This window comes from Notechis scutatus, chromosome Z, assembly GCF_049901735.1.
Source record: "Notechis scutatus isolate UNSWTSFEM ecotype Mainland chromosome Z, rNotScu1.2, whole genome shotgun sequence".
Lineage (NCBI taxonomy): Eukaryota > Metazoa > Chordata > Lepidosauria > Squamata > Elapidae > Notechis > Notechis scutatus.
This window is the reverse complement of record NC_142025.1, coordinates 106,931,003-106,953,053: the sequence shown is the minus strand read 5'-3', so window position 1 is coordinate 106,953,053 and position 22,051 is coordinate 106,931,003. Positions and strand designations below refer to the sequence as shown.

Here is a 22,051-nt window from a genome sequence, read left to right as displayed (position 1 = left end):
AAAATTATACATGGTTATTTTCAGGGCCATCTTAACAGTATTATGGGACACGGGCAAAACAGTGTACTGAGGCCTCTATGACAACTACTTACAGAAATAAAAATGTAAATGGTCAATAAAATTAAACATATATTTGCATGTTAATATTATTTTAAAATGCAGTAAAACTTATAAATATGTTGCTTTATTTATATGATACAAAGTGCATTGAAGGGTTAAGTTACACAGATTAGGATGGGGCCCCTATGCTCATGGGGCCCACAGGCAAGTGCCCATCAGGCCAATGTGTTAAGACAGCTCTGGTTATTTTAATTTTAGGAACTATAGTGAGCTTTCACACTGGTTAGCGATCTTTACTTGTATGTTTATTCTTGTTTTACAGATGAATAAGCAGAAATGGAAAACCAAACTGACTTTATTTTGCTTGGACTTTCCAGTGATCCTCAACTACAGAACTGGCTCTTCTTGATCTTTTCAATTATTTTTCTCATCACAGTGTCAGAAAATATCATAATCATTCAGATAATCAGAATAGACCCTTCTCTCTCAGTACCCATGTACTATTTTTTATCTCATTTGTCCTTTGTTGATATGTGTTATTCAACTAATATTGTTCCTAAAATGTTAATGAATTTTCTTATGAAGCAAAATACTATTTCCTTCACTTTCTGCATTTTACAAATGTTTTGTACCCTTCTACTGGGTGTTACAGAGGTTTTCCTATTGTCAGCAATGGCATATGATAGATACGCTGCTGTGTGTCACCCACTTCACTACATAATGATCATGAATAAAGCAATATGCACTTACTTGGTTTTAGGAGCATGGCTAATAGGCTTGCTATCTGCAACAATAAACACAGTGCCCATTTTTAAATTACATTTCTGTGGCCTCCGTGAAATTAATCACTTCAGCTGTGAGCTTCCACCATTATTGAAAGCATCATGTTCTGACACTTTTCTAAGTAATGTGATCCTTTTGTCTTTTGCTGCTATATGTGGACTTGGTTCCTTCTCACCAACATTGGTCTCCTACATTCATATCATCTCCACCATCATGAAGATCCATTCTGCAGAAGGCAGAAGTAAAGCTTTCTCTACATGCAGTTCCCATCTCATTGTGGTAGGCTTACAATACATGACAGGAATGTCCCAGTACATGAAACCCAGCAATGTTTCTTCTATTACACTAGATGAGATTATCTCTGTTCAATATAACATTTTGACCCCAATGCTGAATCCAATTATTTATAGTCTGAAAAATAAGGAAATGAAGAGAGCACTTAAAGGAATGTTTAAGCAAAAAATAAATACTTGATCTAACTTATATTCAGTTACATATGGATACTTTAAAGATGAGTCTCTATTTACCTGTATGTTATTTTTGTGTTTGCATATGTAAAGAGGTGGAAAGGGGGTAAGAAAAGAGAATATGGTTTTACCACTTATAAACTTCATTAACATTTGAAAAGCTTCAATTTATATCTAGGATAACAGATAACAGACAATCAGAGTTGGAAGGGACTTGTAGGTCATCTAGTCCCACCCCCCACGCAAGCAGGAAACCTACACTATTTCTGACAAATGGCAGTCCATTTGAGTCTTCTTGAAAGTCTCAAGTGATGACGCTCCCACAACTTCCAAGGGCAAGCTGTTCCATTGGTTGATTGTTCTCACTGTCAGAAAGTTTCTCCTTATTTCCAAGTTAAATCTCTCCTTGTTCAGTTTCCATCCATTATTCCTTGTCTGGCCTACAGGTGCTTTGGAAAACAGGTTGACCCCTCCTCTCTGTGGCAGCCCCTCAAATATTGGAAGACTGCTATCATGTCTCCCCTGGTCCTTCTCTTCACTTGACTAGCCAAGCCCAGTTCCTATAACCGTTCTTCATATGTTTTAGTCTCCAGTCTCTAATCACCCTGATTGCTCTTCTCTGTACTTTTTCTAGAGTCTCAACATCTTTTTTATAATATAGTGACCAAAACTGGATACAGTACTCTAGGTGTGGTCTTACTAAGGCTTTATAGAGTGGTATTAGTACCTCACTTGATCTCAATTGTATACTTCTGTTAATGCAATTTAGGATTGCATTAGCTTTTTTGGCTGCTGCTGCTGCACACTGCTGACTCATATTTAGCTGGTTGTCCACTAAGACTCCAAGATCCCTCTCGCTGTTATTGCTATTGAGCCTAGTTTTACCCAATCCATATGTGTATTTTTGGTTTTTCTTGCCTAAGTGTAGGACTTTACCTTTCTCTACACTGAATTTCATTTTGTTAGATATGGCCCAGTGTTCTAGTCTGTCAAGATCCATCTAGATCTTGATCCTATCTTCTTGGGTGTTAACTATACCTGCCAGCTTAGTATCATTTGCAAATTTGATAAATTCCCTTCTATTCTGTCATCTAAGTCATTAATGAAGATATTGAAGAGTACTGGGCCTGAGACAGAACCTTGTGGCACCCCACTGCTTACTTCCCTCCATGTAGATTTAGACCCATTAAGGACTCCTTGTTGAGTACAGTTTGTCAGCCAGTTGTGAGTCTATCTGGTATCTATTCCACTTTTTTCTAGCTTACCAAGAAGTAGGTTGTGGTCTACTTTTCAAATGCCTTGCTGAAATCTAAATATATTATGTCCACAGCATTTAGCTGGCCTACTAATTTAGTCACTATGTTGAAGAATGAAATAAAATTGGTTTGGCATGATCTGTTTTTAACAAATCCATGCTGACTGCTAGTTATTACTTTACTTGTTTCTAGATGTTGACAGATCTGTTTTTTTTTATTATTATTATTATCTTTTCCAGTATCTTCCTGGGTGCTGGTGTTAGGCTAATTGGTCTGTAGCTTCCTGGGTCTGTTTTTTCCCCTTTTTTGAAGATGGCAACCACATCAGCTCTTTTCCAGTCCTCTGGTACTTCCCCAGTGCTACCAGAAGACTGAAAAGAGATGATGTGGTTCCCATCTATATAGGAGATATAAGGGTAAACTCTAGGGGATTTCAAAGCCATGATTCAATGTTAATAAAGGCAAATATACATATCCCAGTATAATGTTGCAGAACCAGTCGGATTGGATTCATGGTTTAATGTTGTTTCACAGTTATAGTTGTCCTTTTTTGTAAACGTTCATCTGTTTGCCATTTCACTTTTGTGTATATTTTGCCAATATTTTTTTTAACAAGATTGATTTTTTTTGGTGACAACATTAATACATTTATCAGCATGGATTTATATACTTTCTTCCTTTTGAAAAAATCCCTTTTCTCAACATAGGTATCACTTATTAGCTGGTACTTGAATAGAAATATCAGCTGGTACTTGAATAGTCCACGATTGGAAAGATGAGGGGAAAAGAGAGATTTTGAAATCTAGAAAAATATTGCTGTGTTATTGCTAAATGTATTTATGTGATGAGTCACTAGAAAACTAGGATAACACAATGATAAGGACTGTCACACTAAAATAATGGATAGCACAATAGTTGATAAATTCAGATTTTATCTTATAAGCATTTACATCATGGCTATTGTTAAAAAAGTATAATTCATATGCAATACAGGAAGTTTATTTCAAGAATGCCATGACTTTTCTTTCTGTGCAGTATACTACAAACATACAGTAAACTCCTCCTCCTCCACCATCATAGTCTCCTCCATAAACTTGAGGTTTTAAAGAAGACAATCATTGTCTGAAATAATATAGGGTCTCCTGCTTGAGCAGATGGTTGGACTATAAAACCTCCAAGGCATTTACCAATTCTGTTGTTCTGTTATTTTTATTTCCTTTCTCACTCTTCATTTTCTTTCTTTTTGTGTTTGCAGTCTATTTTTTCAAGTTCTTTAATAGGTAGTGCTTATTTATTTCCTTAGTTATGGCCTTAGTTTAAAAGATACAGTAGTAAAGATTTATTTTGAGATCTCAATGTTTTTGAACTTAATGTGAAATGGAATGCCAGATTTTATTTCAAGTTGGTTATAAAACTTTAGGAAAATAAAATATTTTATCCCATTTCATTCATTCCCTAATATAAAATGGAATATGGTTACTGCTTGACACCTGCAACCCTTTAAATGACTAGCAGAATTTATAGTGTAAAACTGTAGATTTCAGAAAATGAAATAAAACACAAAAATTCCACAATCATGTTCACAATTTAAATATTCAAAATCATTATTAAAATTTATTAACATTTAGTATGACACTAAGGTTCTTAATGTTTTCTCCTGCTTCCAGAAAGTCATTAGTGAGGCCCATCCTTACTTTGAGGATTAACTATTTCTAAATAGAGGAGATGCTAGGTGGAACACCCATTGTTGGGGGCCCTCCCTTTATATGCATCATAATTATTCAAATAAGTTGTACTTGAACAATTTGCAAAAAAATGGTCTCTAAGATATTTAGGGTCTGGGATATAAAGGGCTTTATGAATATGTCTATGGAGATGCTCAGTCATCATGGTTGTTCCAAAGGTGCTTTTTTTTTCAAGAGGCAACTGGACTTTCTGGTATTTCATTGAAGACATTTTGCTTCTCATCCAAGAAGCAAAACATCTTCTAAGAAAAAACAGAAAGTCTGGTTGTCTCTTTTTTAAAAAAGGACCGTTGTGCTTTATGAGTAGAAACCAATACATTATTGGCAGCTCCTTTAGCAGATAAAACAATATCACATAAGCATGTATATGTGTGATGCTAGATTTTATGGCATTAGACCTCATTTCAAATATATTGTGGGGCTTGAAATATGTTTCTGAAAATTTTAGATTGCACACACCTTCAAAAAGAGTAAAGGGTATGTATGCCTCTAATTGGTTTCTTGACAAAAGCTGTGTCTTCATTCTAGTTGAGAATATGAATGAAAGAAATAGAGTGATTCTTTTGAAAAATATATATAATTTGAGGTAGAAGTGTATGTATGTATGTATGTATGTATGTATGTATGTATGTATGTATGTATGGTATTCAGCTTTGTTCGGGTATATTCCCACGTCATTATAGTTGTGCTTTTAAAGTTGTAGCAACGTTTCGGCAGAATCTCATCTGCCATCATCAGGCTTCTGTATTGCGTTCGTCTGTGTGTCAGACTTTCACAGCCGTTTCAATTTTAAATTTGGGGCTAGCCTACTGCTGTGCCAGAATGGTTTTTTCTTCATCCTGATTGGTTGGGAGTCTTGGTCTGTGTTTATTGGTCTTGGAGTTTGCTGTGTTCTGCTTGATTGGTGTTTCTAATATCTTCTGTCTGTTTTGTAGCATTTTTTTTTTGTCTTGATTGGCTTGCAACATTGTGTTTTTAGTTGTGTTGAATATAATAAATTCTGGTGTAAATCTTTCAGCAAATCTGTAGCCATTCTTTGAGCAATAATGAACATGCCTTTTTAAAGCATTTTATCATCATGTAACTGTTACTATTATTAAATCATCATCATCATTATCATAATCATCATCACCATTATCAGTATAAGGAATCATGTGGGGAAAATGCTATAAAAACATTTAAAAGTGAAAAGACTTAGACTTAGTGAAGGACATGCATGCAGCAGTAGGAAGCGATCTTATCTTGTACACATATGTAAACACATATGGGAGGGGGAAGAGAATGAGCTAGAAATACACTCATTTTAAACCTCCTCTCATAAAGAATGAGTTTAATGAATTATATCCAAACTCATCAAAGATTAGAATTAGAGTTTGTAGTCCTTTAAAAAAAAGAGAATTGTGCTACTCTAAACAAGAATTAAATTTAGATCCAATTCAAAATATTGGGATAATGATAAGCAAAACTAAATTCAATCATTTAATTTTTCTTGCATATATCTTCCAAATGCCCTCTTCACTTTTTTATTTTTCAAACTATAGATAATTGGAGTTAAAATATTATACTGAATAAAGAAAATCTCATCCAATGTAATGGAAGAAACACTGCTGTTTTTTTAATCTAATAGAACAGTTCCGTTATGTAGAGTTGTAAATGCAGGAATGTTCCAATCTCGGATGGCAAACCTCAGATAAAGAATGTTTCCAAGCAAAAAAACTCAGGCAAACAAAGTCACTAATCTATGGATAAAGGAGGATTAGAGTGGGGAAGTAGACATATGTTAGACTTTAACTAGAGATAATTAATTGTATGGATTACTGTACTAAACAGTAACGAAAGTTAAGCAGTAACCAAAGTTAACCAATGATGGAGGATAACTAAAAATGTATATAGATTCAAGACTAGACTCCAATAAAGATCATCATCATCAGTTGTTCATGATCAAACAACTCGACTGCCTCATCATTACAAGAAGTGGTGCCTGAACAGGGACCCTCTTACTTTGTCCAGCAAGGATTTGGTGCACCTTCAACCCTTTGTGATTTCTTCAACCTTTTGGTTTCTGTAAGTATGAGGTCTTCACTTTCTGAGGAACAAAGGAAGCATGTAGATGAATTAGGCTATTTCTTGAAGAAAAATAATACCGAGGTACCACAGAGAAATATCTTAAGGCTGCTCCAGGAGATTGCAGCTCAGTGCCTATGGTACCCAGAAAAGTGGTCTTTAAAATTAACTGATTGGGAACGTATTGGGAAAACATTACATACTGAACCTTGAGCAAAAATAGAAGTTTTGCATGTGTGGCATTTATGTAGGCATGCAATTGAAAAATTTGGTCACAATGAACTTTCTCTTTTAACACCTCCACCTTCATGTTATACTAATGCTGTCATTTGTCCCCCTTCTTCACCTGAATATATGTCTTCAATTTCCTCAGGTCCTGCAGATACAGGGCAAAAGCCTCCTGACTCTATTGTTCAATCTTCTTTTGAGAAAATGGTAGAGACTTGTAAAAGGGATGCCTCTGTCTCAGGAACAGAACTTGCAGAATGTCTGTTTGTCCAGTACAATATCGTCCTGGTCAGGGGCCACAGCTTGGACTGCAAGTAGCAGAATGGGAGGGTCTGCCTTATCAGATCTTAAGAGAGTTAAAAAAAAGGCAGACTACAGACTATTAGTGGTAATTTTACAAGAGGACTTGTAGAAGGAATAAAAAATGGTTATACAATGATCCCTGAAGATTGGAAGCAAATATTTCACATGATTTTAACATCCATGCAATATGTGGTTTGGGAGAGTGAATATATGAGACATGCTCAAGCTTCTGCTTTAGGAGGAGGAGGAGCATATACAGTTGAGCAGCTATTTGGTTCTGGACCGTTTGGTACATTTCCTACTCAAGTTGTTCTTCCTCCAGCTATGTTAACTATTGTTTCTGAATGTGCCTTTTGTGCTTTTCTTAAGGTACCCCAAGCTGGAGAATCTAGAGCAAATTTTTCAAAAATTCGACAGAATGCCAATGAGCCTTATGCTGACTTTGTTGAGCATCTGTCAAAAGCAATTAGACAGCAGTTTGATCATCAGGAAGCTGCTGGTGAACTTCTTCGCCAGTTAGCTATTGAAAATACTAATGCAGATTGTAAAAGAGCTTTACAGCTGTTAAAGGCTACTGCTCATTACACTCTGGCAGATATGCTGCGAGTCTGCCAGGATATTGGATCACAAACTTGTAAAATGCATATGTTAGCAGCTGCTATTCAGAAAGGACAGCGACCAATTGGTAACTGTTTTAAGTGTAAGAAGCCTGGCCACTTTCAGAAGGACTGTCGTTCTACACTTTCTATGCGTCAGAATCATCCTTCTAAGAAGTGCCCTATTTGCAAAAAGGGATTTCATCGGGCCAATCAATGTCGGTTTCGGTCGGGAAACTTGCCAATGGGTGTGGCACCCACTCAGAATCCAAAGCGTGCCTTTCCCATCACTCTGACTCCTCCAGCAGTATCTCTCACTCCTCCCCAGCCACAGCTGGTAGTGCTGGGATCGATTTAATCATTCAAGAGGAAATTGAGTTTAAATTTCCCATGGAAGTTAAAATAGTTCCATCTCAATTTAAAGGTCCTTCGGGATTAGTTGGCTTAATTTTTCCTCATTCTTCTGCACACAAAAAGGGCTATTTTGTTGTGCCTGGGGTAGTAGATTCAGATTACACTGGTATCCTCATGATTCAGATTTGGGTGAATCTTCCTCAAGTTCTTCCTTGTAATTCTTCTGTTGCTCAATTGCTTCTTCTTCCATATGAAATTCCATCTCCTGATATAGGTAATCGTGGGGATGCAGGATTTGGATCAACTTCTTTATCTGCAGGCTTACTTCATCAGCTGAACTCCTCTCATCCTTTGTTAATGTGGACAGGATAACATCCTTAACAATAGGACTTTGCTTAGCTATTCTTCCCACTACACCCTTACCCACGGGATGTCTTTATTCTAATGTGTCCCCGCAAGCGGTCAACATTCATGAATGGATTAATTTGTCAGCTACTCTGCCTAGAAACATTTTTCCTTATCAATCAGCATTAAAGGATTTGATTATTAAAGGTCGTAAACGAGTCTTACATCTTAAAGGACAGGATCTCATTAGCATAGCTTTCACTCGTACAAAAGTTGAACATGAGCATTTGATGATGATTTCAGAATCATATCAGATAGCCTTTTCTCAATATGTGGGAAACTTGTTGTATTCTTTACCCAAGGATCCTAGAATAGTGGTTACTACTACTTTAAATCCGGCCTTTTCTTCCATTTTTGTGCGAAATCCTATTTCTAAAGCTCTTACAGTCTTTACTGATGGATCACCTACAAGGGGTGTGGTTGTCTGGCAGATTCAACAACAATGATATTCTAAATTTACTGCCACGCAGACTTCAGCTCAACGTGCTGAGCTGGCTGCTCTGATTTTGGTTTTACGATTGTTCAATGACCAGCCTATTAACTTGATCGTTGATACTCAATATGTGTATTTAGCTATGCAATCTCTTCCCTTTTCTTATTGTGCTCTCTCTTTGGATAAGAATTTGTTATCCTTGTTTTTATCTTTAAATAATAGTTTGGAAACTCGCTTGTATTCTTTGTATGTAGAACACATTCGAAGTCATACTCCCTTTACTAATGCCTTGACTGAAGGAAATCGGAAGGCAGATGAATCCTTAAAGGATGTTGCGTCTTTGTTTGCTGATCCTGTTGCTAGTCATTCTTATTTTCATCAAAATGCCAAATTGCTTGCAAAGCAATTTAAAATTTCATTATCTCAAGCTGGGGATATTGTCCATGCTTGTCCAGCTTGTCAGCAACTGGCAGTTCCCTTTCCAGTGGGTGTCAACCCACGAAGAACCCAAGCTAATCAAATTTGGCAAATGGATATAACTCAATTTTCAACCTTTAAGCCATACTGTTATCTTCATATGTCTACTGACACTCATTCACACTTCCTTTGGGTTACTGCTTCAAAACATGAACGTACTTCAGATGTTATTTCTCATTGCCTATCCTCTTTTGCTGTAATGGGTTGGCCTTCTTAGTTTAAAACTGACAATTACCCCGCTTATATTAGTAAGGAACTTCAAACCTTTTGTCAGAAATGGAATATTACTTTAGTGCATGGAATTCCTTACAACTCTCAGGGTCAAGCTATAGTTGAGTAAGCTCATCGTACTTTTAAGGCATTGCTTCAGAAACAATTACAAACTGAGTCTGGCCCTTACCATCTGCGAAAGATTCAAAATCTCATTGCTGTAGCATTATATACTTGGAATTATTTAACTTTTTTAGATTCTCTTGCAGACTCACCTGTGAATTTGCATTTTCGAACTACTGAATTGTTATCAAGGCCTTTGGTAAAGTATCACCAAGCTCCAGATCCAACCTGGAAAGGCCCTACACCGCTGATCACCTGGGGTCGTGGTTACGCCACCATGGAAGATCCTTCTACTCGACAAGCAGTGTGGGTTCCAGCACGCTGTGTTCGTCCGTATCATGGCATGGCATCAGGGCCTTCACAACCTGATTCCGGATTTCAATCTTCATCTGAACATGGAAGTCCGTCTTCCAAGGTCGACGCGCCCACAACCCATCACTTGGGGCCAGGTTAAATCTACTACATATCAAGCTCAACAACCACTGCAACAGGCCTCATTACCTCAGACTCCTGAAAATCTTGTTGCTGCTGTTTTTGCTATTATTACTGCTAACTCTGTTACCATTTTCTTTGTATTTTCTTGTTTATGGTTAATAGTGTTTCTGCTCAAAATGACACTTCTGTGGTTCGTCTTAACTCTAATTTGTGGGTTCGTCATGCCCAATACATGTTTATGACCCATGGCACAAATATTACTTTATACTATGAGCCCCCAATGGCATTTGGTCAAATTTCTTTTACCCCTAACTTGATCATGTCTTCTACATTTATTGTTTCACAACTACAATCTATTTCACACTCCTGGCTATTTTCTACACCCCCTATTCAATTGAATTCTGTCCATTGGCGTTACTTGAAAGTTAGTCAATTTACAAGGGGTCTGTGTTTCTGTTGTCACGTTAAACACACTTGGCTTCATAATTGGTCTGATTATGATGCTGCTCAGCACATATTTAAAAAGCTAGGGAATTATAGTTATTGTTCTGACTACTATTGGTTGTCAGGTACCTTTAATTCTTCTTTGCATGGAATTAATGTAGCTCCTGACATGGATCCTGACAATTTTCCTATTTTTAATGCCTCTGATCAATCTAATACAGGATCGATATGCGCTGGTTGGCAGCTTAAGGATCCTAATATGTGGTTCTTTTTTGATAAATATGCTACTAATGTTCATCCTCAGAATTATCAATGTGCAACTGTAGGTTATTTTATTCTACCTGTTCAAATAGGTACGCTCCCATCAACTCAACAGTGGCGTTCCTCTCTGGGGCCTACATGTAATGATGAAGTCATTATTGACACACAATTGTCTTCTGGTTCTACATTTGGCCGTGCATTGGCAGGGGCCATTACAGGAGTCCTTACTCTAGGCTCTTATCCTGGCATAATTGCTCAAGAAAACAGACAATCTATTCTTGGTCTCACCTGCAGACTTGAAAAATCCATCAATGCTACCGCTGCTATTATTCGTGGTTTACAGCATGAAATAGAAGACTTAAACAAGTTGTCTTACAGCAGCATTTTGCCATAGACTATCTTTTAGCCCATTAGGGAGGGTTCTGTACATTAGTTGGACGCCATGGATGTTCTGTGCATTTTCATTCTTTGAATAAAACTATTGAGGATGAGCTTGCCAATTTACAATCATACATTCAAAATAATATCCATGCTCATTACTCACCTTTTGAGTGGCTAACCAATTGGCTCCCTGATTGGTCTTGGCTCAGACAGTTTTTCTTTTATGGTATAATTATTATTATTGTACTAATTGCAACCTTTTGTTTTATTCAATGTATTCCAAATTTGCATTGTTTCATCCCACTTCCCCCTCTCTTAACCCTCTTCAATTGTGATACATTTATAAATCTTTGAATCCTCCATTTAAAATAAAAAAAACGAGGATATGTAGAGTTGTAATTGCAGGAATATTCCAATCTCGGATGGCAAACCTCAGATAAAGAATGTTTCCAAGCAAATACAACTCAGGCAAACAAAGTCACTAATCTATGGATAAAGGAGGATTAGAGAGGGGAAGTAGACACATGTTAGACTTTAACTAGAGATAATTAATTGTATGGATTACTGTACTAAACAGTAACGAAAGTTAAACAGTAACCAAAGTTAACCAATGATGGAGGATAACTAAAATGTATATAAATGCAAGACTATACTCCAATAAAGATCATCATCAAAATTCAGTTGTTCATGATCAAACAACTCGACTGCCTCATCATTACAACACCATTATATATAACAAGCCCACAACAATGAGGTGGGAGCTACAGGTAGAGAAAGCTTTGCTCCTGACTCCTTTGGAATGGATCTTTATGATAGTGTAGGATTTATTTATTTATTTGTTTATTTATTTATTTATTTATTTATTTATTTGGTTTGTCAATTGCTTACAAGATAATAGGTATAAGTAAAAGCATAGTTATGAATACATGGATACATATAGGAAAAATAAAAAAAATAAAAGAAACAATAGGACAGGGACGGTAGCACATTGGTGCACTCATGCATGCCCTCTACAGACCTCTTAGGAAAGGGTGAGGTCAATAGTGGAAAGTCTAAGGTTAAAGTTAAACCACAGAGTCAGGTAGAGTATTCCAGACATTGACCACTCTGTTGCTGAAGTCATATTTCCTGCAATCAAGTTTGGTGTGATTAACCTTGAGTTTGTATCTATTGTTTGCTCTTGTACTGTTATGCTTGAAGCTGAAGTATTCATTGACAGGTAGGACATTGCAATGTATGATTTTATATACTATACTTAGATCAGACCGAAGGTGGCATAGTTCTAGGTTTTCTAGGTCTAGAATTTCAAGTCTGGTGGCATAAGGTATTCTGCAATGAGCAGAGGAGTGGAGAACTCTTCTTGTGAAATATTTCTGGACTTTCTCAACTGTGTTAATATCAGATATGTAATGTAGGTTCCAGACTGATGAGCTGTATTTGAGTATTGGTCTAGCAAATGTTTTGTATGCTCTAGTTATTAGTGTAATATTACCAGAGAAAAGGCTATGTAAGATTAGGTTAACAACTCTTCATGCCTTTTTGGCTATGTAGTTACAGCGGGCTCTAGCACTTAGGTCATTTGAGATCCTTGACAAAGTTTGGATCATCAACAAGGTCTTGACTATTCAGACTATTCAGGAATGCTTCTATCCAGTTATGCAGGTGTCCAGAGACACCGTAAGATTTTAGTTTTAGGAGTAGTTTGTCATGTACCACTGAATCAAAGGCTTTACAGAAATCTATGTAGATTGCGTCTGTTGCTTTGCCCTGATCGAGTTGTGTAGTCCATATGTTTTTGCAGTGTAAGAGTTGTAGATTACAGGAGAGTTTTATTCTGAAAGCAAATTGTTTATTAGAGAGTAGGTTGTTTGTCCCTAAGTGGAGGATGATGGATTGATTAATAATTGATTCCATGACTTTACAGGTGATGCAGCATGAAGAAATTGGTCTGTAATTTTCAACTAGGCTGGGGTCTCCCTTTTTGAAGATTGGGATGACTGTGGCTTGTGACCATAGTTTTGGCAAGGAGCTGGTCCTGAAAGATTTTTCAAAGATTATGCTTAGAGGTTTGGCTATGGCAGTGGATAGCTTTTTTAAGAAGCAGGCACATATTCCGTCAGGTCCAATAGATAGAGAATACAATTGAAGTTTTTATGAAGGAACTAACTTCACAAATCAAAACAGAAGTCAAAAGAATTAGTAGTATTAGTAGTATTAGTATTATTTTTTTAATTACTTAGTATTATTTAGTAGTATTAGTAAAATTTCAGAAGAGGATGCTTTTAATATGGGAGGTTGATTTAAGGTAAAATAATAGATTGTAGAATCCATAGTAACTTCCTACTTTTGTCAGAGATAATATTAGGATTTTTTAATAAAAGCTTGGGTAATCTCTACCTGAAAGGATATCAGAGAATTTCTGCAATTGGCTAGGAGTTGAATTAGTTTATCTCAAATGAACTTCTAATGTAATTGTCACCTAAGACTGATGACCTTAACACATACACACAGATAGACACATAAATGTACACATACACATGTCTGTTTGTGTTTTTGTACATTATATTTTAAAAGGGAAAAAAAGACCAGACAAGGAAACAGAAAGGAAAATTAAAATAGAAAAAAATAATTGGAATAGAAATATAATATCAAAGGAATCAACAAGATTTTACATTTAGTGTTTAGTATACCACAAATTAAAAAATGAATAATAAAATACAGCACATTAAATTATTTCAACAATGTAAGAATTTAAATCTTAAATTAAAAGCTCCACAATTTGTTATTCAAAATACAAAGGAAGTAGAGAAAAAAAGTGCTAAAGCATAAGCATTTGTTACAAACTTTTTTCATATTCCAATTGATTTACAGTATTGATAGATATATACTTTTTATGTGTTTTGGAATTCAATTCTTTTTCTCCTTAAAAATAGATACTTTTACTGTCTTGCTATTGCATAATATATAGTATATGGTGTTAAAATTCCTTGATCGTGCTATATGGAGTGCCAAATATTGTCTAAATGTTCCTCTAAGTCTCAAACTTCTTTTAACCCTGTGAGAAATTAATTATAACCTATTTCAAACCAAATCTGATTGATTTTTAAAATTAGACCTTGCATTCCGTCAAAAAAGCTTAACATGTAGAACTTTTTTTTCATGAATTCATTTGAATGGCTCCCTCTATTATAATTTAAATCCATCATCCATTTGTTCCTTCATTCTTTGGGAAATTTTAGAACATTATACAATCTGCTTTATGGACTTCAAGATAAAAAATAAAATAACATATTCTATTTTGAATTCTCACTATTCCATACAATAAATCTTAAAAACTGGGGGGAAATTCCATATTTTAATCCTGAATTCAGGAAAAAAAATTATACTACTAGATCCTTTGTTTTCAGTTTGAACATTTGAAAGTATATATCACAAAATGTCATCAATGTCAATAAATGTCCATGTCACTACGGTAAATGTCACTAAATATATGCTAATGAATCAAAAGCAATGGCATATCTTTTAATCAAAATAAGCAGTTAATTAAGAAATATGGGGAAGATGGCAAAGAAGTAGCAATATATAGTGGAGTCAGTGAAATAAAATGATCAGAGCAAAAGGATATAATATTTCTTTTGAAGATATTAATATGGAAATATTCTTATTCTATAATTTCTTCAATCTGGTAAATTCTGATAAAAGTATTTCAGCATGTATATAGCCATTCTTTTAGGGATAATTAATATTTATTTATTTAATATTTATATCTCTCAGAATATACCTAAAAGAGAAAAGACAAAATGGCAGGACTTGGCCCAGAAGACAGAATTATAACTTTGGAAACATCATCACACTCCGATGCAATTCACTAATCTTTTCGAGCTTAAGTGTGTGTGTGTGTGTGTGTGTGTGTGTGTGTGTGTGTGTTAGCATGATATCTTCGAAACATAGATGTCTGTAAAAACACAGAGGCCCAATGGATACTTAAATCTATATACACACAGAGAGTGGAGAGTGATCATGAATGTTTTCAAATGAAATAATAATAAATTTAATGTATAAGCCCCAAACTCACTAAAGTAGAATAACAATACTTAGGTTTCTCATGAGTAACTCAGATCCTTTTTGAAACAATGACCCTATACAAAATGATTTACAGCAATTCTAACATGAACTCAATACAAATTTCTACAAAATAAAGCAACACTGGCATAAAAACAATTCTAGCATTTTACTTTTTTATAAATATTCTTCTAAGTGCCCTCTTTACCTCCTCATTTTTCAGACTATAAATAATTGGGTTCAACATGGGGGTCAAAATGCTGTACTGAATAGAGAAAAGCTTGTCTAGTGTAATTGAAGAAAAATTGCTAGGTTTCATGTACTGAGACATTCCTGTCATGTATAGCAAACCCACCACAATGAGGTGAGAGCTGCAGGTAGAGAAAGTTTTTCTTCTGCCTTCTGAAGTATAGATCTTCATGATGCTGCTGATGATGTGGATATAGGAGATCAAAATTGGTAAGAAGGAACTAAGTCCAAAAATCAATACAGAAAACAAAAGAATAATATTATTAAGAAAAGTGTCAGAACAAGATGCTTTCAAAAATGCTGGAAGTTCACAGCTGAAGTGCTTAATTTCAGGAAGGCCACAAAACTGTATGCCAAATATGGGAACTATGTTTATGGTTGCAAACAACAAGCCCATTAGCCATGCTCCAATAACCATATAAGTACATAATACTTTATGCATGATTATTATGTAATGAAGCGGATGACAAACAGCAATGTATCTATCATATGCCATGGCTGAAAGTATAAACACCTCTGTAACACTTAATAGAAGACTGAAAAACATTTGTGTAACACAGTTAGTGAAGCAAATTTCCTTACGTTTCATAAGAAAGTTCATTAACATCTTAGGAACAATATCTGTAGAGTAACAGATATCAACAAAAGACAAATGAGAGAGGAAATAATACATGGGTGCAGAGAGGGAAGGATCCATTCTTATAATCAAAATTATTGTGATGTTTCCTGACAGTGTAAGTAGAAAAATGATTGAAAAAATCAAGAAAAGGGAAATCTGTAGTTGAGGATCACTGGAAAGTCCAAGAAAAAGGAAGACCAATGAATCAGTTTGATTGTCCATTTTTGTTTACTCATCTGTAAAATAAAAATAAATATGTAAATAAAGATATAGGACAAAGTACAACTCATTTTATATGATACTAAATTCTTTTGCTTTCAACTCTCTCTCACATTCCCTCAGATTCATGGTGAGTGATATACTGTATATGCCCTAGAAATTCCTGCATATTTTGAAAAAAGATATATAACAAAGTAAATCTAATGAGTCAATATGAAAAAGTTATGTGAAAGTAGAATATATAAAAAAATTGCACATATTGAATCCATTAATTTTGGAAAGACAGATTTTCTGAAGTATTAGCATTTTCCAGTTAGTTGATTATAACAAAAAAACAACAACAAAGTGAAAATATAGCTAGGTTTAGAATTCTAACCATTCAAGTAATATACACATCATCATGAAAACTTTCAAGGTGAAAGTATTTATTTGAATATATTTGCAAGAAATGAACAGAAGTATTATACTTACTTTATTTTACCTTTCAAAATAAACATGAAAGTATGGACTGAGCAATGACCCCCATTCCAAGTCCATTTACCCACCCCATCAACTGTTGTGTCATTTTTTTTTCCAAAACAACATGCTGGCAGAATTTATTCTTGAAGTATCCATTCTATATACAATATAAATTCCATAATCTAAAAAAAAAGTACTCCATAAGGAAAAAAAATATCCCCATATGAAAACTCCTTTCTAATGATTATCAGTGGCTTATAATTATTTTTCAAACACTTGTTTGTATGAGGAGGAGCTCATTAATTCTTCATATTTAAAAGAAGGGATGAAAAAGAAAAGAAAAACTATTTTTTTAATTAAAGATAAAAGAAACCAAAAGAAAAGAAATCGCCCCAACCGCCCACACCCCCACAACAGGTGTTATAGCAGAGAAAGTACACTCCACCATATACATATCCACAACATTATGTGGAAATGACCTCAGAGGAAGGAGAAAATTGCTGAAGAACCATGATGTTATTCGGTTTGTTTAGAAATACATCATGATGGATGATATTGAATCTCACTGAGATGTCAGGAAAGACTAGGATGAATATACTATTCCAATCAAGTTTATCCATATGTCTCAGTGCTATATCCTGACCTGAAAACTGACTACAGTTGGTATTAATCATCTGTTTTCTCCAGAGATCTTCAAAGCTACAGATTTAATGCTCTACAAAAGAACAACAGGAGAACATTGATAAATGTGCCTAAAATATAGGATGCTCTTATTGAAAATATACACTTAAAATAAGAAATTTAACTTCCTAAAAGATAGTGCATATAAAATATTTTTTTAAACTTAGTACATGTGAATTCTTCCAAATGACATCACTAGAATTTGGTTGCTTTATTCAATATCAAAGAAATCTGGTTTTGTTTCCTTTGCAAGATGTTTCAAAATAGAATGGACAACAAATCAACTCAAGAATGCAAAAGCAAGCAAAAATTGGCAGCCTTTACCGTATATTTTTGGAAAATCTAAAGAAAATAAAATGTACTTCAACATAAATCTTAAGCAATTAAGATTAAAATTAAAACTGATGTAAAAAAAAGATGCTCTAGGAGAAAGAATATATGAAGACAGGGAAACTACAGGCATTAATATTTGAATGGGTAGTATATACATGGTTTTGTTGATGCAATAATCAGAGGAGATAATTCAGAGGATAAATTTTGTAAACACGATAATGAAAAATTCCTTCTTTTGGCAGAAATATAGCAACATTTGATTACAGGGCCAAACATTTTTATAGAACAGAAGCATCAACACCAGAAACTATTGCACATTGTTAGAGATAAAATCAATAATGTAAGCCAGATAGAAAAAAATACATGAATATATTTCTCTATATGAATATTTTGTGCGACATTGTCTAGTAGACAATACAACTGGAGTAAGATTTTAGTGGATTGTTTACAAAAATTGAATGTGTACAAAATAATTTCAGGGGTTAGAAATATGATAATGCTACTGAGACAATTTGATGTAGTGGCTAAGTTATCAAGTTAAAAACTGGGAGACTATGAATTGTAGTTTTTCCTTAGGCATGAAGCCAGCTATGGGACTTTGGGCAAGTTACTCTTTTTTCTCTCAGCTCCACCCATGAAAGAGAAGAACCTTCAGATCACAGAGTTGCTTGTTCAGGAAAAGGTCTTTTCCATCCAGAATGGAGCAAAGAAATAATCAGTACAAAGATAAATTCATTTTTGTAGCCCTGCACTCGTCTAGTATTCACTTTTTTCTAATTATTCTTCTAAGTGCCTTCTTCACTTCCTAATTTTCCGACTATAGATAATTGGGTTCAGCATGGGAGTCAAAATGCTGTATTGAATAGAGAAAAGCTCATCTAGTGCAATGGAAGAAACACTGCTATGTCATGTATAGCAAACCCACCACAGTTAGATGACAGCTGAAGGTGGAGAAAGTTTTTCTTCTGCTCTCTACAGAATGTATCTTCATGATGCTGGTGATGATTTATTTATTTTATTTATTTATTTGATTTGTCAATCGCTTACAAGATAATAGGTATAAGTATAAACATGAGTAAGAGTACAGGAAATAGGTATGAATAAATGGGGACAATAGGACAGGGATGGTAGGAACGATGGAGCACTTATGCACACCCCTTACAGACCTCTTAGGAATGGGGTGAGGTCAATAGTGGTTATTTTGGAGTTAAAGGAGTGGAGGTTAGAGGATGTAACAACAAAGTCAAGTAGTGCATTCCAGGCATTGACCACTCTGTTGCTGAAGTCATACTTTCTGCAATCGAGTTTGAAGTGGTTTACATGGAGTTTGTATCTGTTGTGTGCTCTTGTATTGTTGTGGTTGAAGCTCAAGTAGTCATTGACTGGTAGGACATTGTAGTAGATAATTTTGTGTGCTACGCTTAAGTCTAACCATAGGCGGTATAGTTCAAGTTATCCAAGCCCAAAATCTCAAGCCTGGTGATATAGGGTATTCTGTTGTGAGCGAGGAGTGCAGTACTCTTCTCATGAAATACTTCTGGAGCTGTATTTGAGTATTGGTCTGGCAAAAGTTTTCTATGATCTAGTTAGCAATTCGATATTTCCGGAGGAGAAGCTTTGTAAGATTGGATTTACAACTCTTAATGCCTTTTTGGCAATGCTGTTACAGTGAGTTCTGGTGCTTAGGTCATTTGATATGAGAAATCCAAGGTCCCTGACAGAGTGAGGATCATCAACGAGGTCATATCCACCTAGTTTGTATTTGGTGTACTGATTTTTTTTTACCAATTTGTAGGATATAATGTGTGGATATGTAACTAAATTACATAAATCCAATTCAGAAGAAACTGGGTTGAGGACCCTATATTATCAACATATAAATCTAAACTATAGACATATCATAGCTCTATCAATATCTTGAACCCAATGCCCTGAGGAAAGGACAGGTTTTCAGAGACTTTTTAAAGGCTATGTCTGAGACTGTTATAATAGGGGAAGCACTTGTCTCCATACAAATTGATAGCCCTCAGTTCTGACCTCAGAGGAAAGAGGAAGCCACTAATTTATATATATATATAAATATATATATATATAAATATAAATATAAATATAAATATAAATATATATATATATATATATATATATATATATATATATATATATATATATATATATATATATATATATATATATATTTTCTTAAGTTTTCGCAGGTACTTACATGTATGGCCTTCAGCTTTGTTCGGTATTTTCCCACGTCATTATAGTTGTGCTTTTAAAGTTGTAGCAACGTTTCAGCAGAATCTCATCTGCCATCATCAGGCTTCTGTATTGTGTCCGTCTGTGGGTCAGACTTTTACAGTGGTTTCAGATTTAAATTTGGGGCAGCCTATTGCTGTGCCAGAATGGTTTTTTCTTCATCCTGATTGGTTGGGAGTCTTGGTCTGTGTTTATTGGTCTCGGAGTTTGCTGTGTTCTGCTTGATTGGTGTCTCTAATATCTTCTGTCTGTTTTTTGGCTCTTTTTGTATCTTGATTGGCTGGCAGCATTGTGTTACTTTATTGGAGGTCTTTAGTGCAGCTTGGCTTCGGGTAAATGGACGGTTATCATTAGTTGGGAAGCTGGGTTTCATCTGGGTGCCTGGTTGGGGTGTGTTTGAGCTGGAGGTATCAGGGGGATCTGTTTGTGCCCAGGTGTTTGCCTGGCTTGTGGTGTGGAGATTTTTTGTTTGTGAGTGCAGGCTTCCAAATGATTGACAGCCTGGTGGAATCATCTCTTCTGTTCATGCTTTCTGGTCTTTTTTCAATCTCTATGGCTTCTCTGATGATTCTGTGGCTGGAATTTTCTATAGTGGCTAGGGTTTTGGTGCCATAGAAGTTGATGCTATGACCTGTGGCTTCCATGTGTTGGACTAGTGAGGAAGTGTGTTCCAGCTTTTTGACTGCATTTTTGTGTTCATCCAGGCGGGTGCTTATTCGTCTATTGGTCTGTCCAATGTATGTGGCCGGGCATGATGCACAGGGGACTTCGTATATGCCTTGGTTTTCCAGGTCAATTTTGTCTTTGGGGTTTCTGAGGATGGCTGCTATTTTTTCTGTCTGTTTTGAAGGCAGTCTTGATGTGGTGTCTGTATAGTATCTTACTAATTTTGTCTGTAGTGCCTCTTATGTAGGGCAAGACAGCTGTTCCATGGGTCTGTTCATCTTCTGGGTCTCTATTATGTCTCAGTGTGTTTTTGTGGATCAAGTTGGTGATTTTGCTTTTGTGGAAGCCGTTGGCTGTCAATATTTTAGTCAGGGTGCACAAGCAAACCACCAAAAAGCAACTTACAGCAAAATGAAATTAAAGCGCTACAAACCCTGAAAAGAGACAGCAGCATAATCATCCTCCCAGCAGATAAAGGGAATGCCACTGTAGTCATGGACAGAAAAGACTATGAAACAAAATTGACAGACCTACTTCAAGACTCCACATACAAACCCATAAACACAGACCCAACCACATATCTGGAAAAATTAACCAAGAAGAAAATTATAACCAGCCACATAAGCAAAGAGATCCAACACACGATCATACCCAGAGAGAAATCTTCCAAATGCCCCAAACTATACGGCCTCCCAAAAATACACAAAGAAGGCATACCTCTCAGACCCATAGTCAGCTCCAGAGGAGCACCACTACACAACCTAGCTAAACACCTAGCAAAAGAGCTACAGCCCCATGCTGAAACAGCAGCTTCTCATGTACAAAACTCATACCACTTCTTGGAAATGATCAAAGATTTACACGTGGAGCAAGAAGATCTGCTTGTAAGTTTTGACGTGGTTTCACTATTCACTCAAGTCCCGATAAAAGAGACCCTTGAAATCATCAAAAATAAATACCAACCAGCTAAACACCTCATGGAACTAACAGAACACTGCTTAACCAACACATATTTCATATACAAAGGACAAAGATACAAACAAATAGAAGGAGCCCCCATGGGATCACCACTGTCACCTGTCATTGCAAACCTGTTCATGGAAGAATTCAATCCAGAGCCCTGGCCAATGCCATCCTCAAACCCAAACTATGGTTAAGATACATCGATGACACATTCGTGATTTGGCCCCATGGACAAGAAAACCTAAACAATTTCCTAACACACCTAAACAGTGCACACCCCAAAATCAAGTTCACCATGGAAACAGAAACAAACAAAAACTACCATTCCTAGATGTACTAATCTACAAAAACAGATGGCACACTAGGACACACCATATACCAGAAGAAAACACACACCAACCGCTACCCCAATGCCCAATCCCACCACCACCCAGCACAGATAAACTCCGTGGCTAAAACACTAATTACTAGAACCAAACGCCTGGCAGACAAGACACACATTAAGACTGAACTATG

At 35.7% G+C, this 22,051-nt stretch overlaps 2 protein-coding genes across 2 annotated transcripts; one reads left to right on the top strand and one right to left on the bottom strand.

Moving 5' to 3' along the window:
* The first annotated feature begins 396 nt into the window (after window positions 1–396).
* On the top strand, window positions 397–1,317 carry LOC113424068 (olfactory receptor 5A2-like). The gene has a single exon (XM_026685670.1). The coding sequence runs from the start codon at window positions 397–399 to the stop codon at window positions 1,315–1,317; it is 921 nt and encodes a 306-aa protein (XP_026541455.1).
* A 13,939-nt stretch (window positions 1,318–15,256) lies between these two features.
* On the bottom strand, window positions 15,257–16,177 carry LOC113424069 (olfactory receptor 5V1-like). The gene has a single exon (XM_026685671.1). The coding sequence runs from the start codon at window positions 16,175–16,177 to the stop codon at window positions 15,257–15,259; it is 921 nt and encodes a 306-aa protein (XP_026541456.1).
* Between the last annotated feature and the right edge of the window lie 5,874 nt (window positions 16,178–22,051).

Bases quoted from the DNA above. Each gene is read 5' to 3' on its own strand.
- LOC113424068 (XM_026685670.1), top strand. From the start codon at position 397: ATGGAAAACCAAACTGACTTTATTTTGCTTGGACTTTCCAGTGATCCT.
- LOC113424069 (XM_026685671.1), bottom strand. From the start codon at position 16,177: ATGGACAATCAAACTGATTCATTGGTCTTCCTTTTTCTTGGACTTTCC.